The 27,060-nt window shown below is 40.4% G+C and overlaps 1 protein-coding gene across 1 annotated transcript in view; it reads left to right on the top strand.

Moving 5' to 3' along the window:
- Positions 1-18,720, top strand: part of LOC138878596 (uncharacterized) — a 40,837-nt gene extending 22,117 nt beyond the window's left edge. The window contains exons 6-7 of the mRNA XM_070158288.1: positions 17,459-17,517; positions 18,654-18,720. Of these exons, the coding sequence (XP_070014389.1) occupies positions 17,459-17,517; positions 18,654-18,720 (126 nt within the window). The remainder of the gene's footprint in view (positions 1-17,458; positions 17,518-18,653) is intronic.
- The last annotated feature ends 8,340 nt before the right edge of the window (positions 18,721-27,060 follow it).

Here is a 27,060-nt window from a genome sequence, read left to right as displayed (position 1 = left end):
TCGATATTATAAAAAATATAAAAATGATACTTTGATATAAATAATATAATAAACGCAATTACTTGAAGAATACATGCCATTATTGCAAAATTAGTTAAATAGCTTAACAATGCTAATGCAATTAGAAAAATTGGATAAAAATATTTGAAACATGTATTACGGATGTAAATAATAATTTTGCGGTAGTTAAGTCATCACAAAGTAATTTAAAGGATAATTACTAGATATTTATATAATTTTAAATATAAGAAAAATTAATTTGAAGCTCTAAAAAAATTATGGAAAATTATAAAAAATGCTTGTATAGGTTTGTAGACTAAATGATGATGCAAATATGCTATTTTGGAAGTATATATGTATAAAAAATATGTGGGCAAAATAGGGTATCAACACTTGTGGCTAGTGATGCAACTGAAAATAGATGATGTGAGAAAGGTTAAGAAATAAGCCCTAATTCAATTGTTTTAAAATGACTTCAAAAATAAAATTGCCTAAAAGCTTATTTACTCAATTCATGCCCATATATGGCTGTTTTAACTAATGCTATACTTTGTAAGTATTTTCAAGGTGTTTTGCGTTCATATATATATTCGTGAGTGGAAATTGTGTATTGCCTTCTTTTGGGGGAAAGTAACTCAAGAATAAATGGTGCATTACTTGTTTATGATTTTAATTTGTGCATCGATTGCCAATCGTCTTACTCCATTTCTTGGAAAGAAATTTTTTGTGTTTAAAACCTTCATTTCTAACGAACTTAAAGTTGTGATTTCCATAATATTATATATGATGATATTTATGATGATGATTCATGGAAGGAAAGATATGAAAGTGTGGAATATGAAATCCGACCATCGTCCCATGAATAAACAATCTTGTGAATGGCCAAAAGAGTCAATGAAATATTGTTGTTGTTATTGGCTGAAAATACTAATGGAGATTTATACAATATGAAAGATGATGAGGTGAATACATTTGTATCTATATTACCTTTGTGGGCAAAAACAAAAAAATATTTTTGGGAGTATCACTAGCAAACTGAGGAAGGGTGGGTCATAAGGCCCATACTCGGAACTACACGTGTCGGTTAAGGGTGGATTGTGATTATTCCCGTTAATTGGGATGTCATTAAAATATTGATGTGATTGTGATTATTCCCCTTAATTTGGATGTGACTGATACTAGCCATGAATTGGAAAAGTCAACCCATACGCATATGTGATAAGGCGGCCTAGCTTATCGGGTGGAGATGAGACGCCATGTTGCGCACATGGTGGTACTACTATTGGTAACACCTTTCTTTTACATTACATGTCAAACCACATTATTCGTGGTAAGATGGCCTAGCCAATCGGGCATGATCGGACTCCGTGCTAAAAATACAATAGTATATCGGTGCTAATGATCTCCCAACCAAAAAATATATTATATTTTGAATTTTGAAAAATGGTTATATTTCAATTGGGCATTTTGATATTGTTGATTCTAATTTGCTGTTTCTATGATTTTCCCTTTCTTATATGGGTATTCTATTTTTAAAGAGGACATTTCGCATTACATACTAGTACTATTCCATATGTACTAATGTCCCTTTTGTCGGAGGTGCTGCATCTTCAATGGATGCAGGTGGTTCATCATCGAGCAACTTTGGTCTTCGTTAGCCGTTACTCTCTATTCAGCAAGTTTTGGTGAGCCCTACTCTATTCTGGGCCTGATATCACTTGATGTTATACTTTGTGTTTAAGGTATAGCCGGGTCCTCGTTGCCAACATTTCCATATTACTCTTCTGTTGTACTTAGAGCTCTGTAGACAGGTTGTGGATAGTATTTGATATTGGGAATTGAATTAGAAATGTTGGTATTTGGCAAACATGTTTTCATTATATCTATAAACTTGTAGTATTTTGGAAATTATGAATGAAACTGCTAATGGAAATGAATTAGGAGTTAATAATGGAATATTTTCAGTGTATGATTAACAGAGTACATCTCCTCTTTATTCATGGATGAGTTTGGGTAGAAGTAAATCTAACATGCTTGCTTGACCGGGTTCACTCGGTTGAGCGCTGGTCGCGCTCCCTCTGTTCGGGGCATGACAATGGATCATGCCCGAAGCATTTGTATTGAGGGATAGATCTTCCCTATGCATGGATCATTCCCGAAGCATTTATATTATGGGATGTATTTTTCCCTGGCATGGATCTTGCCTAATTATCTATATTGAGGGATGGATCTTTCCTGGGCTGGATTAGCCTTATACAGTACTAAGTGACTGACTGTCAGTGATATATATTTGGGGATGGATCTTCCCTGGGATGGATTGGCCATATACAGTACTGAGTGATTGAGTATCCTGAGAGTATGAGTACACGAGGTTTCCATTGTTGTACATCACATACAACATGTATTCTGTGCATGTAGATATAGAGATGTTATATTCCTCATATCATGCAGAATTGATCTATTTTACTTATATTGGGCTTATTTGTTGAATTTGAAAGCATGTCTACAATACTGTACTATTATTTCTATACTAGACTGTACCTGTTGAGCTCGTCACTACTTTCAGCCCAAAGGTTAGTCTTGTTACTTATTGAGTACATGGGGTTGATTGTACTCATACTACACTCTGCACTTCGCGTGCAGATCTAGGTACTTTTGGATATGGCAGCTGCTAGATTTTAGGGATTTATCTGTTGGAGACTATCGAGGTAGCTGCTTTGGCATCCACAGGTGTTGACTCTCTTTCCTTTCAGTTATTTATACTATTCTACATTTCCATACAGTGGTTGCACTAGTCTATGTTATCATTTAGATGCTCATGCACTTAGTAACGTCGGGTTTTGGGAGTATATTTGTATCAGTATTTGTGAGATTTTCTATTAAATCTAATATTTATGTTTTCAAACTTAAAATATTATTGTGATTTATTAAGGTTATCGACTTGCCTAGTATTGAGATAGGCATCATCACGACATGCAAATTTTGGGTCGTGACAAGTTGTATTAGAGCCCAAGTTACATAGATCTCATGAGTCATGAGCAAGTTTAGTAGAGTCTTGTGGATCGGTATGGAGACGTTTGTACTTATCTTCGAGAGGCTGCCGAATCCTTAGGAAAAAATTTTGCTTTCTTGTATTCTGGTCGTGCGAATGGGTTGATTCTAGAAAGCAAAATCTTCTTATTCTATTCTTTCACAGATGGTGAGGATACGTACTACCGGATCGGATAGCCAGCCACCAGTACCACCAGTTAGGGCCACGAGAGGTCGGGGCCATGGTAGAGGCCGGGGCCGCAGTAGAGGCTGAGGTGCAGCTAGTACAGCGGTTAGAGCAGCACCTGTTGACCCACCAGCTACTCCAGCTCAGGAGCAGGTTCTAGATATAGTTGAGTCGGTGGGACCAGCTCAGGCTCCAGCTATGCCTATTGTGATTCCAGGCCTTCAAGAGACTTTGGCCCAAATATTAACTGTTTACACTGGCCTTCCTTAGGCAATTTTTGCTCAGGCCGCACCTTCCACTTCTCAGGCCGGGGGAGGTACTCATACCCCCATCGCCCGTAAACTAGAGCAAGTAGTGCCGGGACTCCAAAATTGGGGGTACTACTAGTCTAGCCAGTTGTAGCTTCTGAGACCTAGGTGGGTCCTATTATGAATGACGAGGAGCAGAACAGACTAGAGAGATTTGGGAGACTCCATCCTCCATCATTTAGTAGAGCTGCGTCAGAGGATACTCAGGATATCTTGGACAGATGCTAGTGGATTCTTCGTACAACGGGCATTCTAGAGACCAGTGGAGTCTTATTTACAACTTTTCAGCTGACTGGGGCAACCTTCAGATGGTGGGGGCTTATGAGAGAAGTGGACCAGTTGGTGCAGCACCACTTTTATGGCATGAGTTCTCCATTCTCTTTTTGGAGAATTTTATGCCACAGACCCGTAGAGAGGAGTTGCGCAGGCAGTTCGAACAGCTCAGTTAGGAGGATATGTTTGTGACCCACTATGAGTTGTGGTTTTCAGACTTGGCTCGTCATGCAATTTGATTGGTTCCTACTGAGAGGGAAAATATTAGGAAGTTCATTAATGGCCTCAACCAGCAATTTCGTTTTGCTATGACGTTGGGGAATATAGCAGGTGCTAAGTTCGATGAGGTGGTTGACAGTGCTCGACGACTAGAAATGGTCCATACTCTGGAGCGTGAGGAGAGGGAGGCCAAAAGGTCTTGTGGTCCGGATAATTCCAGCGGTGTTCCTTCAGGGGCAACCCTATCACAGTAGGGGTCTTCCTTATAGGCCCACTCAGATGGATCATTCAGCTCATCATGGCACATCAGCTAGCTATGGTTCATATAGTGCTCGACCGATTTAGTCATCTCTTAGTGCACTTCCAGCTCAGAGTTCATCTCGTGCACCATCAGTTCAGGTTCATCTGTACCAGGTTCTTTTGGTAGCTATTCTGGTTCTCAAGGTCCGCCTCAGTACTTACCGACATTTTTAGAGAGTGATTGGTTTGAGTGTGGATATTTGAGTCATATAAAGAGACATTGTTCCAGCCTTTCGGGAGTTCCAGCCCAACAGAGGAGTCAGGCTGCGACTCCCACACTAGTTATGTCACCACCCACCTAGCTAGCACGGGGTGGGCATAGGCAGCTAGAGGTCGCCATAGAGGGAGAGGCCGATCAGGTGGTGGTCAGACTCAATTATATGCTATTCCTGCCAATCCAGATGTTGTTGCTTCAGACACAGTGATCACTGGTATTGTCTCAATATGCCACATGGAAGCTTCTATATTACTTGACCCTGGTTACACATATTCATATATCTCATCATATTTAGCTCGTTGTCTGGATATGCCACGTGGCTCCTTAGTTTTAATTGTTCATGTGTCTACATCGGTAAGCGATACTAACATTGTGTACCGTGTATATTGGTCATGTGTAGTGATTATTGGGGGATTGGAGACCAGAGTTGATCTTTTATGGCTTAGTATGGTCAATTTTGATGTGATCTTAGGTATGGATTGGTTGTTTCCATGTCATGCCATTCTTGATTGTGACGCTAATACCGTGTAATGATCCGATCGGTTGTTTTGAGCTTTTTCACTTTGCTCACAAGTTATTAGGCATGACTAGCCCCGTGTGATGTATTATGACTTATGTAAATCCTCGGTTTTGGTTTTTAAGATAATCGGAATGAATTTAGAAGAACAGTTGTCAGTTTGAAGCGAAAATTTTTAAAAGGTTTCAGCAAGTTTTGACTTGATTGTGTATGATCTTGGAATTGAATTTTTATGATTTGGTTTACTCCGTTAGGTGATCTGGCAATTAGGAACGTGATCTGAATGTATTTTGGAGGTCCGGAGTAGATTTAGGCTTGAATTGGCGAAATTAGAATTTTGGCGTTTTCCAATTGATAGGTTAAATTTTGATATAGGAGTCGGAATGGAATTCCGGAAGTTGAAGTAGGTCTGTTGTGTCATTTGTGACGTGTGTGCAAATTTTCAAGTCATTCGGACGAGGTTTGATAAACTTGTTGATCGAAAGCAGAATTTGGAAGTTTTTGGATTTCTTAGGCTTGAATCCGATGTAAATTTAGTATTTTGATATTGTCTTGAGTGTTACGAAGGTTGGAATAAGTTTGAATGATGTTATATGTTGGCATGTTTGGTTGAGGTCCCAAGGGGCCTCAGGGTGAGTTCGGGAGAAAGCTTTGGATTTCGATTTGAAGGGGGAATTCGAGGGGATTTCGTAGAGGTAAGGTTTTTGGACCCTAAACTCGTTTCTATGGTATTATTTCACTGATTATGCTTGAAATTTATGGTTAAAAATTGATGAACTAGGGCTTGAAATTGGAGACCTTCGATTAGGTATTTGAGGGGTCATTTGTGGTTGGATTTTGGTATATTTGATATGTACGAACTCGTGAGAGGATAAGGATTTTATTGATATGATTTTTATCACATTCCGAGACGTGGGCACGGGGGTTGGGTTTGGCCAATTTCGGCATTTTTGATGTAAATTAATTATTTTCAAGTGGGCTTTGTTCCCTTAGAATATTTTGATTGTATAAATCTGTATTTGGTTAGATTTGGAGCATTTGGAGACTGAGTCAAGAGGCAAGGGCATCACAGGCTATAGTTTGGATCGGATTAAGGTAAGTAATGATTGTAAATGTGTGTCCTGAGGGTATGAAACCCCGAATTTCACATCGTTGTGCTATTTTGAGGTGACGCACATGCTAGATGACGAGCGTGGGGTCGTGCACCGTTGGGGATTTTGACTTAGTCCGTCCCGTATGATTGTTAAGTCGCGTATTTGATTGAAAACTATTTGATATCATTGTGTTTGGAAACTATTACCATGTTTTTGGATGAATGTCGTATTTGGGTTTCGTGCCAATTGTTTTGGACACTTAGGGGATTTTTACTACTATTCCTCACTGTTTTGACTTCATATTTGTACTAAGTTATGCTGCATTCTATTGTTTTCATAACTCAGCCACAATTACTCCATTTTGATATTTTAAATGATATTTGGGATGAGCATCATGTTTTACTGTTGCCTAAGTGGCTGGAGAGATTTCTGACTGAGTGAGGCCGAGGGCCTATGTTGTGAGGATACTGTGGGATCGGGCTGCGCGCCGCAACAGTATTATACTGATTCGTGATTTTGTGGCCGAGGGCCTGAGTTGTTACGCCATGAGGTGGCTTGATATGAGGCCGAGAGCCTGTTTGATTATGCCACGAGATGGCTTGTTATTGCGCTTGGGCCGTGAGGGGGCCCTCCCGGAGTCTGCATACCCCAGTGAGCACGGGTACCCAGTTTGAGTGATGTGATGTAGCCCGAGGGGCTGTGGTTGATTTTTATTATTGCTAGAAGGGATATTGTTGATCCATGTTTGCCCAAGGGGCGTTTCATGATTATTGTTATGCCCGAGGGAGTGATTACGAGTGATTGTGAGGTAGCCCGAGGGGCTAGTTCTATTGATATTATGCCCAAGGGTCTATATACATTTTCTATCATTTATAATCATTGTTTTATCGCTCGTTTGAAACTATTGAAAGTTGTTTTAAAAGATTTTTACTAAAACTGAGCTTGATTTATGAAGTAAATGATTTGTGTATTGTTTGAAAATTATCTACATTTGTTGTAGTGTTATGACGTGGCTTACGTATTTTCTTACTGCTAAACTTTTATTTACTTTTATTACTTACTGAATTGGCGTACTCACATTACTCCCTGCATATTGTGTGTAGATTTAGGTGTTTCTTGACCAGGTAGCGGGTGTTGATTTCTTAGTGGCAGAGTCATCGGAGTTAGCAAGGTAGCTGCCCGACATTCGCAGCACTGCTTTTCTCCCTGTTGTCTTCCTTAGACTGTATTTAGTACATTTTTAGACTCTTCATTGTATTTAGACCTGAGTTGATGCTCGTGACTTGTGACACCCCGATATCGGGCTTATGTATTTATTCCGCAGTGTTCATTTAGACTTTCATTATGAAATATTTGATTAAGTAAATACTAAAAAATGACTTTTATTGATAAATGGTTAATTCGGGGGTTGTGTCGGCTGGCCTAGTTTCACGATAGGCGTCATCATGACCGGGACGGTTTTAGGGTCGTGACAAGTTGGTATTAGAGCCTAGGCTAAATAGGTCTCACGAGTCATGAGCAGGTTTAGTAGAGTCTCGCGGATCAGTAGTGGAGACGTCTGTACTTATCCTTGGGAGGCTGCAGAACCTTTAGGAAATCCCACATTCTTGAATTCTTATCGTGCGTCATTAATTCAGCTTGAAATGTAACTCTTGAAATTTCTTCCATGCATTCGTGTGCGCGCATGAGCGCTCGGTATCAACTGTTCATTGACGGCTTTTGATTAGTTGATGACATGGTTATTTGTTGTATTGGTTTCAGTTTGAGGGATGCTAGTGAATCATATGTGGCTTGCAAGGGTTGAGATTGAGAATGGTTTGTGTATAGGGAATTTTAATTAATGCATGGACAGTTCAGATGACTAGACAAATGAGATCGCTGAGTGGTTATCACGCCCCGAGCCTGGGGGCGAGAACGGCACCCAATGCCTGACCTATCATCGCATACTACTTGCGACTTAAAGACTCTGAACATGTAATGTCATACTTTGGCCATGGGCCACATCGCAGGATAATGTGCGATGCAAAATATAAAACTGAATAGAGACTAACGCTGACTAAATGTCAACATAAAGCTTGGCCGGCAAGGCCGTCATAATTACTACAACTGACAAGCCAACAAAATATACGTACATGGACTACAATTCCAACATATATCACTAACTGACAGGATATATCTACAAGCCTCTACTGATAGATGTACTGTGATCGGAACAGCGCCTCGACCTACCCTTAACCTATCTACATGTATGCACAAGATGTACAACAAACTGCTAGACCCGACAACTCTGAAAGACGGGGAGCTTACTGATAAAGCTGAACTCGGGCATATACCTAATAAGGAGGTCTACCCGTCTGTATGTCCGAACATGCACGCATGAAATACAGCGCCCCCAGAAAGGGACATCAGTACGAAATAATATACCGAGTATGTAAGGCAATATATTGAAAGCTGAAACTAAACTAATAACTTAAATATATGCTTAACAGCTGATACTGACTCAATTCTCTCAATTTAATAAGTAAAATAGTTGTCTGGACCTATAAGGCTCGGTATATATATATATATATATATATATATATATATATATATATATATATATATATATATATATATAACTGCTCTTCCATAGTAGGCTCACTCATAAGCGCTTGGCCATACTAGACTCTGTATCTTGGGAAACTGGGCTCGCTCATAGGCGCTCGGCCACAGTAGGCTCGGTGTATAACTTACCATTTGATTAGAGGTTGCCCAATAGGGGCCTGCCCATCGATTATAGCTCGATGGTAATGAAAATACTTTAATACTGTATATATAAATTATCTGCTCTCTTGTCTGGAAGAAGGAAATACTCAATTGAATATGAAGTCCCGATAAGGAGAATATTGTAACTTACCTAACTAGGAAAATATACTTAGCTTGCGAGACTAGCAAAATATATCTAAATTCTGGGATATGAATTTTTCTTTATGGATCGTTATCAAACTTGTGTAATGACGCGATCATGCTAAAATGAAGGAAAAGCGTAGCCTTAACATATTTGGAGTAGGGAAAAATCCGTATAATATCCTTGGAAAAGGAATACTCCGTACTCCCTCAGAACCGCAAAATTTTACGTTGCTAAATCTTGTTGGAACCGTTTGAAACTTGTCGGATCTGATTTCAACGTTCTTTGAGAATGAAATTGAGAGAACTTTTATGAGTTACTAACGATGTCCTCCTCTGTTAGTGACTTATTAAAAGTCTTTGCAAGAATTGTAAAATGATTTGGTTTTAAAAGTCTTAAGGTATTAGGTGTCTTGCAATTGAATTGTTAAGATGCCACCTATTCTAATGTGACCATGAGTCACATCATTGCTAGTGTCTTACTTCCACGTGAGGTGGGTTGGGGTGTTTTTAATCTTTATTACTTATTAGGTAATTAGGTAACATCCCGTTACCCGTAATTAATCAATTACCTGCATAATTAAAAAAAATCTCAAATTACTTAAAATTTACTTATTTTTAATATACTTTATATATTATACTACCGTGGTCATATAGTACCTTGTATGGTACTATTCCATAAATATCGGATATTATCGCTCGACCCATATTTTATCCCAAATCAACAACCTTCAACGAAACTCATTTTCTTTAATTCGTGTACCCTTCAACCTTCATGGCACTTACTTATTGATTGATATAAATAGCATAAATATGCTAACCTCGAGATAATCTCATCCCCGAGTCTATATCAATTAACTGAAGACGAAATTATAACGTACGAAAAATGCGAGATGTAACATCCTTCCCCCCTTAGAAACATTTGCCCTCGAATGTGTATTCTAATACATTGGGAAATTTTTTGACGGAGCCTCTTTCGTACATTAGACTAAAACTAACCTGTACGCAGCCAGAAAAGTTACTATACATGCCACACATGTCCACTGTCTATAAATAGCAACACTTGGCTCCACATAACTGTCCATTATAAATTTTGAGAGTTAAAAATGAGAACTTACCTAATGACCTACTGGCCTGAGAGTTTATACCCTCGAATCATATCTTCAGTTTGAACTAGGTGGGGGTATTTAGACTTCATTTCTTCCTCTTCTTCCCATGTCATCTCTTCCACCTTCCTACTTCTCCATAAAACCTTCACGAATGCTATCTCCTTGTTTCGTAGCTTGCGGATTTGTCGGTCTAGGATGGAAACCAGAATTTCCTCGTATGACAAGTCCTCTGCAATCTGTACATCATCTGTGGGCACCACTTTAGTAGGATCGCCAATGCATTTTCGTAACATAGATACGTGAAAAATCGGATGAACAGACTCCAATTCTGAGTGCAATTCTAACTCATAAGCACTTGGCCCACTCTCCGAATGATCCTATAAGGCCCAATATACTGTGGGCTAAGCTTGCCTTTATTTCCAAACCACATCACACCTTTCATAGGTGACACCTTTAAGAATACCTAGTCATTAACCCCGAATTCTAAATCTCGTTGCCGCACGTCAGAATATGACTTCTGACGACTCTGAACTGTCAACAGTCACTCCCGGATAAGCTTTACTTTTTCTATGGCCTGCTGAACTAGGTCTGGTCTATGTAATCCAGATTCTCCAACATCAAACCACCATATGGGAGATCTGCACCTGCGCCCATACAAAGCCTCATACGGAGCCATCTAGATACTAGAGTGATAACTGTTATTATATGCAAACTCAATAAGAGGTAGATGTTCATCCCAACTTCTTTTAAAATCTAGCCCACATGCTCGCAACATATCCTCAAGCGCCTGAATCGGGCACTCGGCTTGTCCATCTATTTGTGGATGAAAAGCAGTGCTGAGATGCACCTGAGTTCCTAGACCTTTTTGAAATGACCTCCAAAAATGTGTTGTAAACTGGGCCCCATGATCAGATATAATAGATATTGGTACTCCGTGTAGTCGTACTATCTCTTTATTATATAATTTTGCATAATTTTCTGCTGCATATGTATATCTGACTAGAAGAAAATGAGCTGATTTCGTGAGCTTGTCGACTATCATCCACATTGAATCAAACTTACGATGGGAACGAGGTAAACTTGTGATAAAGTCTATGTTTATCACCTCCCATTTCCATGTCGGGATCTCTATAGTCTGCATTAGCCCTCCGGGCTTCTGGTGCTCTATTTTCACCTGCTGGCAACTAGGGTATGAAGCGACATACTCATCAATGTTCTTCTTCATATTGTTCTACCAATACACATCCTTAATGTCATGATACATCTTTGTCGACCCAGGATGAATGGAATACCATGAATAATATGCCTCTGACATAATCCTGTCACGTAGCCCTGCTATATCTAGAACACACAAACGGCCCCTATATCTGAGAACCCCATCTCTTTTGAGTTCTAACAATGGCTTCTTCAATTGTGGAACCCGCTCTCTCAACTTGACTAACTCTGGATCCTCGTACTGCCTCTCCTTTACTTTAGCTATGAGAGATGATTTTGCAGTGTTTTGGAGTAAAATGCCTCCATTGCCAGAGTCTACTAACCGAATCCCCAAACAAGCCAATTGATGAACCTCTCTTGTTAATTGTCTTTTCTTGGCACATGTGCTAAGCTACCCATAGATTGACGACTTAAGGCATCTCCTACAACATTATCTTTCCTTGAATGGTAGAGAATGTTAACATCATAATCATTCAATAACTCAAGCCATCACCGCTGTCGCAAATTCAACTCTTTTTGCTTGAAGATATATTGCAGGATTTTATGATCTGTGAACACATCAATATGAACACCATATAAATAATTCCGCCATATCTTAAATGCATGGACAACCGTAGCTAATTCGAGGTCGTGGGTTAGATAATTCCGCTCATGCTTCTTTAACTATCATGAAACATACGCAATTACTTTCCCATATTGCATTAGGACACATCCTAACCCGACACCTGAGGTATCAAAATACATGGCATAACCATCTAGACCTTTTGGAAGTGCTAGAATTGGCTCTAAGGTCAACCTGTTCTTAAGCTCTTGGAAACTCTACTCACATGCCTTTGTCCACTGAAACTTAGTCGCTTTCTATGTCATCTTTGTTAATGGTGCTGAAAGAGAAGAAAAAGCCTCTACGAACCTCCGGTAATATCCTGCTAAGCTTAGAAAGCTATGAATATATGTTAGAGGGGTAGGTCTAGGCCAGTTTTCACAGCCTCAATCTTCCGAGTGTCTTCCTTTATACCTACGTCAGATACAATATGCCCCAAGAATGCTACAGACTTTAACCAGAACTCACACTTAGAAAACTTAGCATACAATTTATTATCACGGAGGGTTTGGAGTACTACTCGTAGGTAATCCACATGCTCATCCTCTGAACGTGAATAAACCATAATATCATCAATAAAGACTATCATGAACAGATCCAAATATGGTCGGAATAGGCTATTCATCAAGTCCATAAATATGGCAGGTGCATTTGTCAACCCGAAGGACATAACAAGGAACTCAAAGTGGCCATATCGGGTCCTAAAGGCTGTCTTGGGATATCTTTCTCCCGAACTCTGACCTGGTGGTACCCCGACCTCAAATCTATCTTTGAAAAGCATCTAGCTCCCTACAACTGATCAAACAAGTCGTCTATCCTTGGAAGGGGATACTTATTCTTAATAATTACCTTGTTTAGTTGCCTATAATCGATACACATCCTTATTGAGCCATCTTTGCTCCGTACAAACAATAACGATGCACCTCAAGGTGAGGTACTGCGTCTGATGAAACCTTTTCCAGTAAATCTTTTCACTTCTCCATCAACTCCTTTAATTCAGCAGGTGCCATTCTATACGAAGGGATGGATATTGGTTGTGTTCCTAGAAGCAAATCGATGCCAAAAATCAATCTCTCGCTCTGGAGGAATAACTGCAAGTTCATCTGGAAATACATCCGCGTACTCATTGACTGCTAGAATAGATTGAAATGTAGGTATCTCAGCATTCACATCTTTAACTCACACAATATGATAAATGCACCCTTTTGCGATCATTTTCCTCGCCTTCAGATAGGAAATAAACCTACCTCTCGGTGGCGCTATATTACCTACCCATTCAAGGACTGACTCACTCGGAAAATGAAATATGTTTGTCTTTGCTCGACAATCAACTATGGCATAACAAGTTTCCAACCAGTCCATGCCCATGATAGCATCAAAATCCAACATCTCTAGCTCATCTAGGTCGGCTGAGGTCCGATGACCACAATCTGATATCGTACAACCTCAGTAAACTCGTCTAGCAATAATCGATTCTCTGACCGATGTAGATACCGCAAAAGGATCACTTAGTTTTTCAGGGACTATACCAAATTTCCGTGCGACAAATGGGGTAATACATGATAAAGTAGATGCCGGGTCTATCAAGGCATAAACATCGTGAGAGCAAATAGTTAACATACCTGTCACAACCTTTGGTGAGGACTCTTGGTCCTTTCAACCTGCAAGCGTATAAATACGATTTTGGCTACCACCTGAACTGGACCCTCTACCTCTGCCTCGACCTTTACCAGCCGAAGACTGAGACTCACGCCCTGAAGGATGCATAGACATAGCTGATCATGTTGCTGAATTCGCTTGTTGTGCCATACCCCTAGAATCTCTATCTGGGCAATCTCGCATCATATGCCTTGGACGTCCACATGTATAACAAGCATCAGAATCAGCTCAACATTGGCCCACATGTCCTCTACCGCAGTTGGCACACCGTGGAGAGATTGACCATGTTTTCCACGAACCTTGCTGTCACTGCAAACCGAATGCTTGAGAGCTTTCGCCTGGTCCTAACTAAGTATAGCGGTCATACCTGTAACCCTATAACTGAGGTGGCAGAGGTCTAGGTGGCCATTCAAAGTACTGGGGCCTGTAACTACCCTGAGACTACTCTTAAGACCTGGCAAATCTTACCCTCTTGCGCTGCCCTTACTCAGTCCTCTCTACACCCTGTTGTTGATGCCTACCCCTTTCTATATTCTGGGTAAATGCCTAAATCTGCGAGAATCCATACTATCCTACAATGCAGCAGTGGCACACCCCTCGGTCAACTCTGGGGCCAACCCTGCTATAAACCTGTGGATTCTATCCCACATAGTAGCAACTATGGATGGTGCATATCTGGCCAATGAGTCAAAACGGAGACTATATTCTCGAACACTCATATTGCCCTGCTTGAGGCCTAGAAACTGATTGAGTCTGGCCTGTCAGATCTCTCGTGGTAAGTACTGGTCAAGGAAGGCATCTGAAAAATTCTCCCAAATAGCAAGAGGTGAATCACGTCCCCTGGACCTTTCCCATCCCTCATACTAAAAGATGGCAATATCTCGGAGTCGAAAAGCTGCTAACTCAACTGCCTCTTTCTCTGTGGCATGCATAACCCGAAAGATCCTATGAAGATAATCTATAGGTCCTCCCTCTGATCTGTCCCCATGAACTCTGGGGGATTCAAAACAATAAACTCTCGGACCCTTGAACTTCCAGATCCCTCAGAAGGTCCTGCACTAGCGGATGCCCTAGCCTGTTGATGGGTAGCTACCAGCTGTGCCAACAAATGCACTACAGTACTCCTCAAGTCACGATCTATTGGAAGTAGAGGGGGAACTAGATGTGCGGTCTCCCTAGGAATCTCCTCATATGGTGGAGGAGCCGGTAATCGCTGGGTAGAGATCTCTCCCTACCACTCTGATTGGGCCCCATCTGCTGGGGGTACCTTCTAGTCCCCTCACCTACTGATGTTTCTCTCCTCTGGCTAGTCGTAGTTTTCCTTGTTACCGTCATCTGTGCATGCAAATGTCAACACATAAGTTTAACTCAAAATTCATATAACTCAGTGCTACAACACGGTTTAGATTTGAAAGAAGGGTAACCAACTCCTAAATGCCCTATAGTCCCCTGCTTATAATATGGTGCACCACACATCTATAAACAAGACCCTACTAGACACGACTTGTAGACTCTCTAGGACAGAACTGCATTGATACCACTTTTGTCATGCCCCGAGCCTGGGGAGCGAAACCGGCACCTAGTGCCTCACCTATCCTCGCATACCACTTGTGACTAAGAGACGCTGAACATGTAATGTCATACTTTGGCCATGGAGCACATTGCAAGATAATGTGCAATGCAAAATATACAACTGAATAGACACTAACACTGAGTAAATGTCAACATAAAGCTGGACCGGCATGGCCGTCATAATTACTACAACTGACAAGCCAACAAAATATATGTACAGGGCCTACAAGCCCAACATACAACACTAACTGACAGGATATATCTACAAGCCTCTATTGATAGATGTACTATGATCGGAATAGGGCCCTGACCTACCCTTAACCTATCTACATATATACACAAGATGTACACCAAACTGCTAGACCCGGCAACTCCAAAAGACGGGGAGCTTACTGAAGGCTGAACTTGGGCATACACCTACTGAGGAGGTCTACCCGTTTGTATGTCCGAACCTGCACGCATGAAATGCAGTGCCCCTAGAAAGTACCGTCAATATGAAATAATGTACCGAGTATGTAAGGTAATATATTGAAAGCTGAAATTGAACTAATAACTTAAACATATGCTTAACTACTAATACTGACTAAATTCTCTCAATATAATAAGTAAAACAGTTGTCCGACCCCATAAAGCTCGTTATATATATATATATATATATATATATATATATATATATATATATATATAAAACTGCGCTGCCATAGTAGGCTCACTCATAGGCGCTCGGCAATACTAGGCTCTGTATCAAGGCCAACCGGGCTTTCTCATAGGCGCTCGACCACAGTAGGCTCGGTGTATAACTTATCATCTGCTCAGAGGTTGCCCAATAAGGGCATGCCCATCGATTATAGCTCGATGGTAATGAAAATACTTCAATACTATATATATAAATTCTCTGATATCTTGATTGGAAAAAGGAAATACTCAATTGAATATGAAGTCCCGATAAGGAGAATATTATAACTTACAAAACTAGGAAATTATACGTAACTTGCGAGACTAGCAAAATATACCTAAATTTCGGGATATGAAATTTTCTTTATGGCTCGTTATCAAACTTGCGTAATGACGCGATCATGCTAAAATGAAGGAAAAGCTTAGCCTTAACATACTTGGAGTAGGGAAAAATCTTTATGATATCCTTGGAAAAAGAATACACCGTACTCCCTTAGAACCGCAAAATTTTACGTTGCTAAATCTTGTTGGAACCGTTGAAACTTGTAGGATCTGATTTCAACATTCTTTGATAATGAAATTGAGAGAACCTTTATGAGTTACTAACGATGTCCTCCTCTGTTAGTGGCTTATTAAAAGTCTTTGCAAGAATTGTAAAATGATTTGGTTTTAAAAGTCTTAAGGTATTAGGTGTCTTGCAATTGAATTGTCAAGATGCCACCTATTCTAATGTGACCATGAGTCACATCATTGCTAGTGGCTTGCTTCCACATGGGGTGGGTTGGGGTGTTTTTAATCTTTATTACTTATTAGATAATTAGGTAATATCCTGTTACCCGTAATTAATCAATTACCTACAGAATCAAAAAAATTCTCAAATTACTTAAAATTTACTTATTTTTAATATACTTTATACATTATACTACCGTGGTCATATAGTACCTTGTATGGTACTAGTCCATAAATATCGGGTATTACCGCTCGACCCATATTTTATCCCAAATCAACAACCTTCAATGAAACTCATTTTCTTTAATTCGTGTACCCTTCAAACTTTATGGAACTTACTTATTGATTGATATAAATAGCATAAATATGCTAACCTCGAGATAATCTCATCCCTGAGTCTATGTCAATTAACTAAAGACAAATTTTTAATGTACAAAAAATGCGAGATGTAACATTGGTGTGGCTTGATGAGCGTATACCTTTTAGAAAGGACAATGTGTTTGAGTTGAGGATACTTCATTAGTATTGCGGCACTCTCTTGTTGGATCGACTGCTGATATTCAAGTTTGCTTGGTGGCATCGAAGAATTATAAGGGTACCTCTCGTGTGATAATTGGGTATTAGAGGTGTGTTGTATATTCAGAGGGTGGTGTTGGGATTAGATGTGTCGATTCGTGACCTTTATGGACTTGGAGACCGAGAATTCTCATAGACATGTTATGTTGTGGTTGTGGGTCGCGCGTATCGACCTGTTGTGGTGACTATTGGGGGTTTGGAGACCTGAGTGGATCCTTTGTTGCTTGGTTTGTTAGAGTTTTGATGTGATATTGGGTATAGACTGATTGTTTCTGTGTTGTGTTATTCTAGGATATTGCGGTAGGGCGCGACGTTGGCTATACCAGGAATTCCATGGATTGGGTGGAGAGGTTTGAGGGATTATGTTTTCAGTAGGGTAGTTTTATTTTTGAGGACCCGACAGATGGATGGAAGGGGTTGTCTTTCTTATTTGGCCTTCGTGATGGATGTTAGTGCAGAGACTCCTACCATTGATTCAATTCCGATGATGAGGGATTTTTCCGAATGTGTTTCCTTCTGCCAGGCATTTTTCCGGACAGGGTTGTTGATTTTAGTATTGATTTGGTGCCGGGCACCGTAGCGTATGGCACCGGCAGCGTTAAAGGATTTGAAGGAGCAGCTTCAGAGACTCCTTGTTAAGGGGTTTATTGGTAGGCTAAGGTGGATGTGTGTTCTAACTTGAGTTGGCTTGGTTGACTCCGAGTTGTATTGTTGAGGGATGTATTGATTCGATTGTTGTTGAGTTTATTAATAACCTGGGGATATCTATGAGTTACTTTTATGGGTTGTGAGGCATTAAGATTTGTTGGTTATAGGCAAATGCAATACGATTTTATTGGGGTCTCTCAGTGGAATTCGAGCGGGAAGAGTATTGGTTATTGCTTGATGGATAGCGTATCGGTTGTGTCCTTTCGGGTTTGTGTAATGTTATGTCAATTGCTTCGCCGTGGTTATGATGATTTGCTTTGGTTCTAGACATCAAATTGTGTGTGGTTGTCGATTTGAGCATAATGACTTAAGGTGTTTCACGTGGACCAGTGTTTGGATAAGGTCGTGCATTGGAGCAAAGCTAGGTGGAGGTATGATCCAGCGGGATAGATTCGTGTGCTCTGGTTCTACGATGTGTGATAGGTTCTCAGTATTTTTTTGTGATGGTACTGGTGAGCTTGCAGTAAAACTCTTTTATTTGTGTCATTTTCATGAATTGAGTACGTTCGAATTTTTACTTATTATTGTGCGGATTGCACGAGTTGTGGCTTTAGATGGTATGGATGTGTCATGTTACTAGAGTAGCTATATTGGATTAGATGAGATCGTCGGGATCTAAAATGAATACAAATTGATTCGGTTGCAGCGTGTTGGAAGGATAATATCGATGTTCGGTTTAGAAATTTGCTATGGTCCTTGCCAAAAGAGAAGTGGCTTCATGAATGGCTGATCTGAGGAATTGTTTTGTCTTTCTATATGATTCATTTATCATTGGCAGTATACAGAAGTGTTGGAATGAAGCTTTATCTGATAAGAGGTTTATTATAGATATTCAGTTATTCTGAGCTACTGCTATGATCAAAGTCATCTTTAAGAGAGTTTGAGTTATGTGGTATATCGTGTAATTGCATCTGAGGTTGTGGGTATGGTTTGTTACAGCTTTTTCGGACTTATTCAGAGTAAAGATGTGAGGCTCTGATCTTGTATATGATTTCAGAAGTGGAAATGTGTTTCTAAGGTTTATGCGCTAGGTTGGATTGTGAAATTTTAGTTATATTGTGTTGTCGGGCCTATATGAGATCGGGTGGCGTGGGATCAACCCCGGATATGTGCATGGTAAGGTTACTCAGCGATTGATGGTTTTCGGAATAACTCTGGGCACGCTCGAGGACGAACGTATGTTTAAGCGGGGAAGGATGTAACGACCTGACCGGTCGTTTTGAGCTTTTGCACTTTCTCACCAGTTCTCAGGCATGACTAGACCCGTGTAATATATTATGACTTATGTAAATAGTCAGTTTTTGGTTTTCAAGGTAATCAGAATGAATTTGGAAGAACAGTTCTCAGTTTGGAGCAAAATATTTTGAAAGGTTTGACTAAGTTTTGACTTGTTAGTGTATGATCTTGGAATTGAATTTTTATGATTTGGTTAGAGCTGTTAGGTGATTTGGGACGTAGGAGCATGATCGGAATGTATTTTGGAGGTCCGAAGTAGATTTAGGCTTGAATTGGCGAAATTGAATTTTTGGCGTTTTCTGGTTGATAGGTGAAATTTTGATATAGGGATCAGAATGGAATTCCGAAAGTTGGAGTAGGTATGTTGTGTCATTTGCGATGTGTGTGAAAAATTTCAGGTCATTCGGACGAGGTTTGATAGACTTGTTGATCGAAAGAGGAATTTGGAAGCTTTTGGAATTCTTAGGCTTGAATCCGATGTAAATTTGGTGTTTTGATGTTGTCTTGAACATTCCGAAGGTTGGAACAAGTTTGAATGATGTTATGGGATATGTTGGCATGTTTGGTGGAGGTCTCGAGGGCCTCGGAGTAATTTCGGATTACTGACGTGATATTTGGAGTTTGAGATTTGCAGCTGAAGCTGCTGAACAACTATCATAACCGCACCTGCGGCTTGGGCACCCTAGATGCGCCGCAGAAGCAGATGGCTAGGCACAAATGCAGAAGTTGATCTGAAGGGCTGAAGTGTAGGTGCGGATGATTTGGTCGCACCTGTGAGACCGTAGGTGCGGAAGATGAGGCGCAGGTGCGGACGTCTGGTTTTAAGTGAAAACCGCAGATGTGATATCTGGACCGCAGATGCGGTTTAGTTGGGGCAGAACATATATATTTGGTCCTTCGCAATTTTGAGTGGTTTTTCACCATATTTCATTCGGGAGAAAGCTTTGGATAGCAATTTAAAGGGGGAATTTGAGGGGATTTCGTAGAGGCAAGGTTTTTGGACCCTAAACTCGTTTTTATGATATTATTTCACTGATTAGGCTTGAAATATATGGAAATTTGTGGTTAAAAATTTAAGAACTAGGGCTTGAAATTGGATACCTTCAATTAGGGATTTAAGGGGTCATTTGTGGTTGGATTTTGGTATATTTGATATTTACGAACTCGTGAGAGGATAAGGATTCTATTGATGTGATTTTTATCGGATTCCGAGATGTGGGTCCAGGGGTCGGGTTTGGCCAATTTCGGGATTTTTGATGTAAATTGGTTATTTTCGAGTGATCATTGTTCCCTTAGCATATTTGATGGTATAAGTCTGTATTTGGTTAGATTTGGAGCATTTCGAGACTGAGTCGAGAGGCAAGGGCATCGTAGGCTAGAGTTTGGACCGGATTGAGGTAAGTAATGATGGTAAATGTCTGTCCTGAGTGTATAAAACCCCAAATTTCACATAGTTGTGCTACTTTGAGGTAACGAACATGCTACATGACGAGCGTGGGGTCGTGCACCGTTGGATATTGTGACTTAGTCTATCCCGTATGACAGTTAAGTCGCGTATTTGATTGAACACTGTTTGATATCATTGTGTTTTGGAAACTATTATCATATTTTGGGCTGAATGACATATTTGGGCTTCATGCCAACTGTTTTGGACTCTTAGGGGATTTTTACTACTATTCCTCACTATTTTGACTTCATATTTGTACTCGGTCATGCTGTATTCTACTATTTTCATAACTCAGCCATATTTACTCCGTTTTGATATTTTAAATGATATTTTGGCCTGAGTATCATGTTTTATTGTTGCCCAAGTGGCTAGATAGATTTCATACTGAGTGAGACCGAGGTCCTCGGTTGTGAGGATACTGTGGGATTGGGTTGCGCGGCGCAGCAGTATTATGCTGATTCATGATTATGTGGTCGAGGGCCTGAGTTGTTACGCCACGAGGTGGCTTGGTATGAGGCCGAGAGCCTATTTGATTATGCCACAAGATGGCTTGTTATTGCACTTGGGCCGTAAGATGCCCCTCCTAAAGTCTGTAACCCCTAGTGAGCGCGGGTACAGAGTGTGAGTGATGTGATTTAGCGCGAGGGGCTGTGGTTAATTTTTATTGTTTCTCGAGGGGCTATTGTTTATCCATGTTTGCCCGAGTGGCGGTTGTTGATTCATGTTATGCCTGAGGGGCTGAATACGAGTGATTGTGAGGTAGCCCGATGGGCTGGTTCTGTTGATATTATGCCCAAGGGGCTGTATACATTTTTTATCATTTATACTCACTATTTTATCGCTCATTTGAAACAATTGAAAGTTGTTTTAAAAGATTTTTACTGAAACTAAGTTTGATTTACGAAGTAAATGATTTATGTACTGCTTTAAAAATTATCTGCAGTTGTTGTAGTGTTATGACATGACTTACATGTTTTCTTACTGCTCATATTTCATTTACTTTTATGACTTACTGAGTTGGCATACTCACATTACTCCATGCACTATGTGTGCAGATTTAGGTGTTTATGGACCTAGTAGTGGGTGTTGATTGCTCAGTGGCAGAGTCATCGAAGTTAGCAAGGTAGCTGCCCGATGTTTGCAGCACTGCTTTTCTCCCTCTTGTCTTCCTTAGACTGTATTTAGTACATTTAAGACTCTTCGTTGTATTCAGACCTGAGTAGATGCTCGTGACTTGTTGACACCCCGATGTCGAGCTTGTGTATTTGTTTTGTACTGTTCATTTACACTTTCATTACGAAATATTTGATTAAGTAAAGACTTAAAAATGACTTTTATTGATAATTGGTTAATTCAGGAATTGTGTCGGCTGGCCTAGTTTCACGATAGGCGCTATCACGACCGGGCCGATTTTAGGGTCGTGACAAGTTGGTATCAGAGCCTAGGTTACATAGGTCTCATGAGTCATGAGCAGGTTTAGTATAGTCTCGCGGATCGGTACAGAGACATTTGTACTTATCCTCATGAGGCTGCAAAACCTTTAAGAAATCTCACATTCTTGAATTCTTATCGTGCGTCATTGATTCATCTTGAAATATAACTCTTGAAATTCCTTCTACACATTTGTGTGCGCGCATGAGCCATCAGTATCAGCTATGCATTGACGGCTTGTGATACCCTGATCGAGGGGTGAGATGTGATTTATGTGCATTGATGTTGGGCCAGTCTGGAGGACTTGAGGGCGGGTCTTTGCCTGTAGCTTGAGCACCAAGGTACTGATTGGATGAGTATGTGTTTTTGAACTTATATGTTTGGTAGTGTCCCTGTTAGTAGAGGTGATGGCTGGATGACTATGTGATGAGTATGATATGACTTCGAAATGTATTCATACGATTTGGAAGCGACGAAAAGGGTCTGCTTAAGGATAGAAGAACTATTTGGTGCTTGGTTTCCATCGTGATTTGATGTATAGCACGAGTCGTGGGCGTGTTGAAGGATCTTTTCATGTTTCCTAGTTGGGAAGTGAAGTAGATTTCACGTTGTGATATGAGTTCAGACTTAGGAAGATTAAGTGACTGCGTAATGTTTATAACGGTGGAAGGGTATAAAGGGATGTCAATTTGAGGCAAAGCAGGTCGGTTATCTCCCCCGGAGTGTTCTGAAGTTGTGTGATCCTTATGTGGTTTGTTGGAAAATATCTTTTACTAGTGAAATGTATGTGTTGCAATTTGAATTTGTGTTTCATAAGAGAATGGGCTTGACTGCTACGAGGACGAATGCAAGATTTGCAGGAGATTTGAGGTACTAGATGGTCTGTCTTGTACGAGCTTATGAAGGATTGAGTTTAATCTCACTATGGTATTTTTTCAGTGATAAAGTATATGTATTAGGAGTTGTTGTGTGTTTTGACCTATGGCTTTTAGCCAAGTGGGGGAGTTCGCTATTGATTAGTTGATGGCATGGTTATTTGTTGTATTGGTTTCAGTTTGACGGATACTAGTGAATCGGTTGTGACTTGCAAGGGTTGAGATTGAGAATGGTTTGAGTATAGGGAATTTTAATAAAGGCTATGTTATGTTGTATGGGTGTATGAGAATCACGAAATGACTTGAGTTGTTATTGATAAAGGATGTTCGGTGCATAGAACAGGAAGTTGCTTTGTTCCATTAAGGTGAAGTTATCTTCTACAGTGTCGGAGTGCTATTGAGGCACATGTTGTTCAGTTCATTTAATCAGTCTAATTGAGGTTTGAGTAGAGTGGATGACTCTCAAATATGGTTCTAATGGGTTCAAGATTTTAGACGTAATATTTGGAGATTTTCAGGTTGTATATTTGGCTAGAAACTAATGTTTGCATTGAAGGGTGTCAATACTTATGGTATTTCTATATCATTATGAATTCTATACATCAGTATCAGAAAGGTGAAGGTAATGACTTTAGATTCGCTGGAAGTCTCTTCAGGGAAAGCATTTCGCATGTGGTACTTTTGGGTATATTTGAGAAAGTAGTTAGTGGCTTATGAATCGTAGGAGAGTGTGGCTTTATGCTTGGGCCTCGTGTGGCAAGTCTGGGTTGAGGATTATGGTTTTATAGCGAGAAGAAGTATCAAGTCAAAAGAAAAATAGAAGGAACTTGGGTAGATGGGTTGGCTTGGTAGTAGGCTAGGACGTCATGGTAAGGATATGATTAATTCTTTGGGTGCTTACGAGGCGATGAATTTCTACAGGTGCTTCACGACAATTTTTTGGGGTTTTAGTTGCCTGCGTAGCTTGGTTGAGTTAGAAGGATTCAGTCCAGACAGTTTAGTTTTGTGCAAATGGAATTCAGAGAGTTCTTGATGGTTTCTACCACGGTTAGAGTTGTATATTTTCTACTAGCGTGAGGAGCATGAGATGTATAGCGATTTTATTCTAGATGGGATCAATGGAAAGTTCTTGGCTAGTTGAGTACGTAGTTGCTTGTGGCTCAGAAATGGGTATGAAGTTCTCATGCTTATCCTAGGATGGTATGGTATATGCGATATGTTGTGTAGGATTGATACTTGTATGTGTAAGGTCACAATTCAGTTTGAAAGGAAGGTCACAAATTCTTAGGTAGCATGGACAGTTCGGATCACTAGATAAATGAGATTACTGATTGGTGTGGCTTGATGAGGGTATACATTTTAGAAAGGGCGATGTGTTTGAGTTGAGGATACTTCATTAGTATTGCGGCACTCTCTTGTTGGATTGAATGCTGATATTCGAGTTTGCTTGGTGGCATCGAAGAATTATAGGGGTACCTCTCGTGGGATTATTGGGTATTAGAGGTGTGTTGTATATTCATAGGGTGGACTTGGGTTCAAATATGGTGATTCGTGTGCTTTATGGACTTAGAGACCGGGAATTATCATAGACAGGTTATGTTGTGGTTGTGGGTCGCACGTATCGGCCTGGTGTGGTGACTATTGGGGGTTTGGAGACCCGAGTGGATCCTTTATTGCTTGGTATGTTAGAGTTTGGATGTGATATTGGGTATAGACTAGTTGTTTTAGTGTTGTGTTATTCTGGGCTGTTGCACTAAGGCGGTGACGTTGGCTATGCCGGGAATGCCACGGATTGGGTGGAAAGGTTTAACGAATTATGTTTTCAGTAGGGTAGTTTCATTTTTGAAGACCCAGCGGATGGCTGGAAGGGGTTGTCTTTCTTATTTGGCCTTCGTGATAGATGTAAGTGTAGAGACTCCTACCATTGATTCAGTTCCGGTGACGAGGGATTTTTTTGGATGTGTTTCCTGCTGCTAGGCATGTCGCCGGACAGGGTTGTTGATTTTGTGTCGGGCACCATAGCGTATGGCACCGACAAAGTTAAAGGTGTTGAAGGAGCAACTTTAGGGACTCCTTGATAAGGGGTTAATTGGTACGCCAAGGTAGATGTTTGTTCTAACTTGAGTCGGCTTGGTTGACTCTAAGTTGTATTGTTGAGGGATGTATTGATTCGATTGTTGTTGAGCTTATTAATGAGCTAGGGAGATCTATAAGTTACCTTTACAGGTTGCGAGGCTTTGGAATTTGTTGGTTATAGGCACATGCGGTGCGATTTTATTAGAGTCTCTTAGTGGAATTCGAGCAGGAAGAGTATTGGGTATTGCTCTGTGGATGGTCTATCGGTTGTGTCCTTTAGGGTATGTGTAATGCTGTATCAATTACTTTGCCGTGGTTATGATGAATTGTTTTGGATATAGACATCAAATTGTGCGTGGTTGTTGATTTGAGCATAATGACTTGAGGTGTTTTACGTGGACTATTGTTTGGATGAGGTCGCGTATTGGAGTGAAGCTAGGTGGAGGTATGATCCTACAGGATAGATTTCTGCGTTATTGTTCTACAACGTGTGATGGGTTCTCAACATTGTGTTGTGATGGTACAGGTGAGCATGCGGTACAAATCTTTCATTTGAGTCATTTTTATGAATTGAGTACATTCGGATTTTTGCTTATTGGTGTGCGGATTACACGAGTTGTGTCTTTAGATAGAATGATTGTGTCATGTCACCAGAGTAGCTGTGTTGGATTAAATTAGATGGTCGGGATCTAAAATGAATACAAACGGATTCGGTTGCAGTGTGTTCGGAGTATAGATGTGAGGTTCTGATCTGGTAGATTATTTCAGAAGTGGAAATGTGGTTCTAAGGTTTATGTGCTAGGTTGGATTGTAAAATTTCAGTTACATTGTGTTGTCGGACCTATATGAGATAGGATGACGTGGGATCACCCCCGGGTATGTGCATGGTAAGGTTACTTAGCGATTGATGATTTTCGGAATAACTCTGGGCACGTTCGAGGACGAACGTATATTTAAGTGGGGGAGGATGTAACGACCCGATCAGTCGTTTTGAGCTTTTTCACTTCACTCGCCAGTTCTCAGGCATGACTAGCCCCGTGTGATGTATTATGACTTATGTAAACAATCGGTTTTAGTTTTCAGGGTAATCGAAATGAATGTGGAGGAACTATTCTCTGTTTGAGGCGAAAAAATTCGAAAGGTTTGACCAAAATTTGACTTGTTAGTGTATGATATCGGAACTGAATTTTTATGATTTGATTAGCTCCATTATGTGATTTGGGACTTAGGAGCATGATCGGAATGTGTTTTGGAGGTCGAAGTAGATTTAAACTTGAAATGGCAAACTTGGAATTTTGGTGTTTTAGAGTTGATAGGTGAAATTTTGATATAGGGGTCGAAATGGAATACCGGAAGTTGGAGTAGGTCCGTTGTGTCATTTGTGATGCGTGTGCAAAATAGTCTTTCGGATGAGGTATGATAGACTTGTTGATTGAAACCGGAATTTGGAAGTTTTTGGAATTCTTAGGCTTGAATCCGATGTAAAAGTGTTTTGATGTTGTCTTGAGCTTTCCGAAGGTTGGAACAAATTTGAATGATGTTATGGAATATGTTGGCATGTTTGGTTGAGGTCCCGAGGGCCTCGAGGTGATTTCGGGTGATTGACGGGAGATTTGAAGTTTGAGATTTGTAGTTGAAGCTACTGAACCACTGTTATAACCGCACCTGCGGCTTGGGGACCGCAGGTGCGTGGCCGCAGAAGCGGATGGCTAGCTGGAGATGCAGAAGTTGGTGTGAAGGGCTGAAGCGCAGGTGTGGATGGTTTGGTCACACCTACGAGACTGCAGGTGCGGAGGATGATGTGCAGGTGCGGACTTTTAGTTTTAAGTGAAACTGCAGATTAGATAATTGGACTGCAGATGCGGTTTAGTTGCGACAGAACATATATATTTGGTCCTTCGCGAGTTTGAGTGGTTTTTCACGATATTTCATTCAGGAGAAAGCTTTGGATAGCAATTTGAAGAGGGAATTAGAGGGGATTTCATAGAGGTAAGGTTTTTGGACCCTAAACTAGTTTCTATGGTATTATTTCACTGATTAGGCTTGAAATTGGAGACCTTCGATTAGGAATTTGAGGGTTCATTTGTGGTTGGATTTTGGCATATTTGATATGTACGAAC

Source organism: Nicotiana sylvestris, chromosome 9 (assembly GCF_000393655.2).
Source record: "Nicotiana sylvestris chromosome 9, ASM39365v2, whole genome shotgun sequence".
NCBI classification, from domain to species: Eukaryota; Viridiplantae; Streptophyta; class Magnoliopsida; order Solanales; family Solanaceae; genus Nicotiana; species Nicotiana sylvestris.
This window is presented reverse-complemented; position numbering and strand designations above follow the sequence as displayed.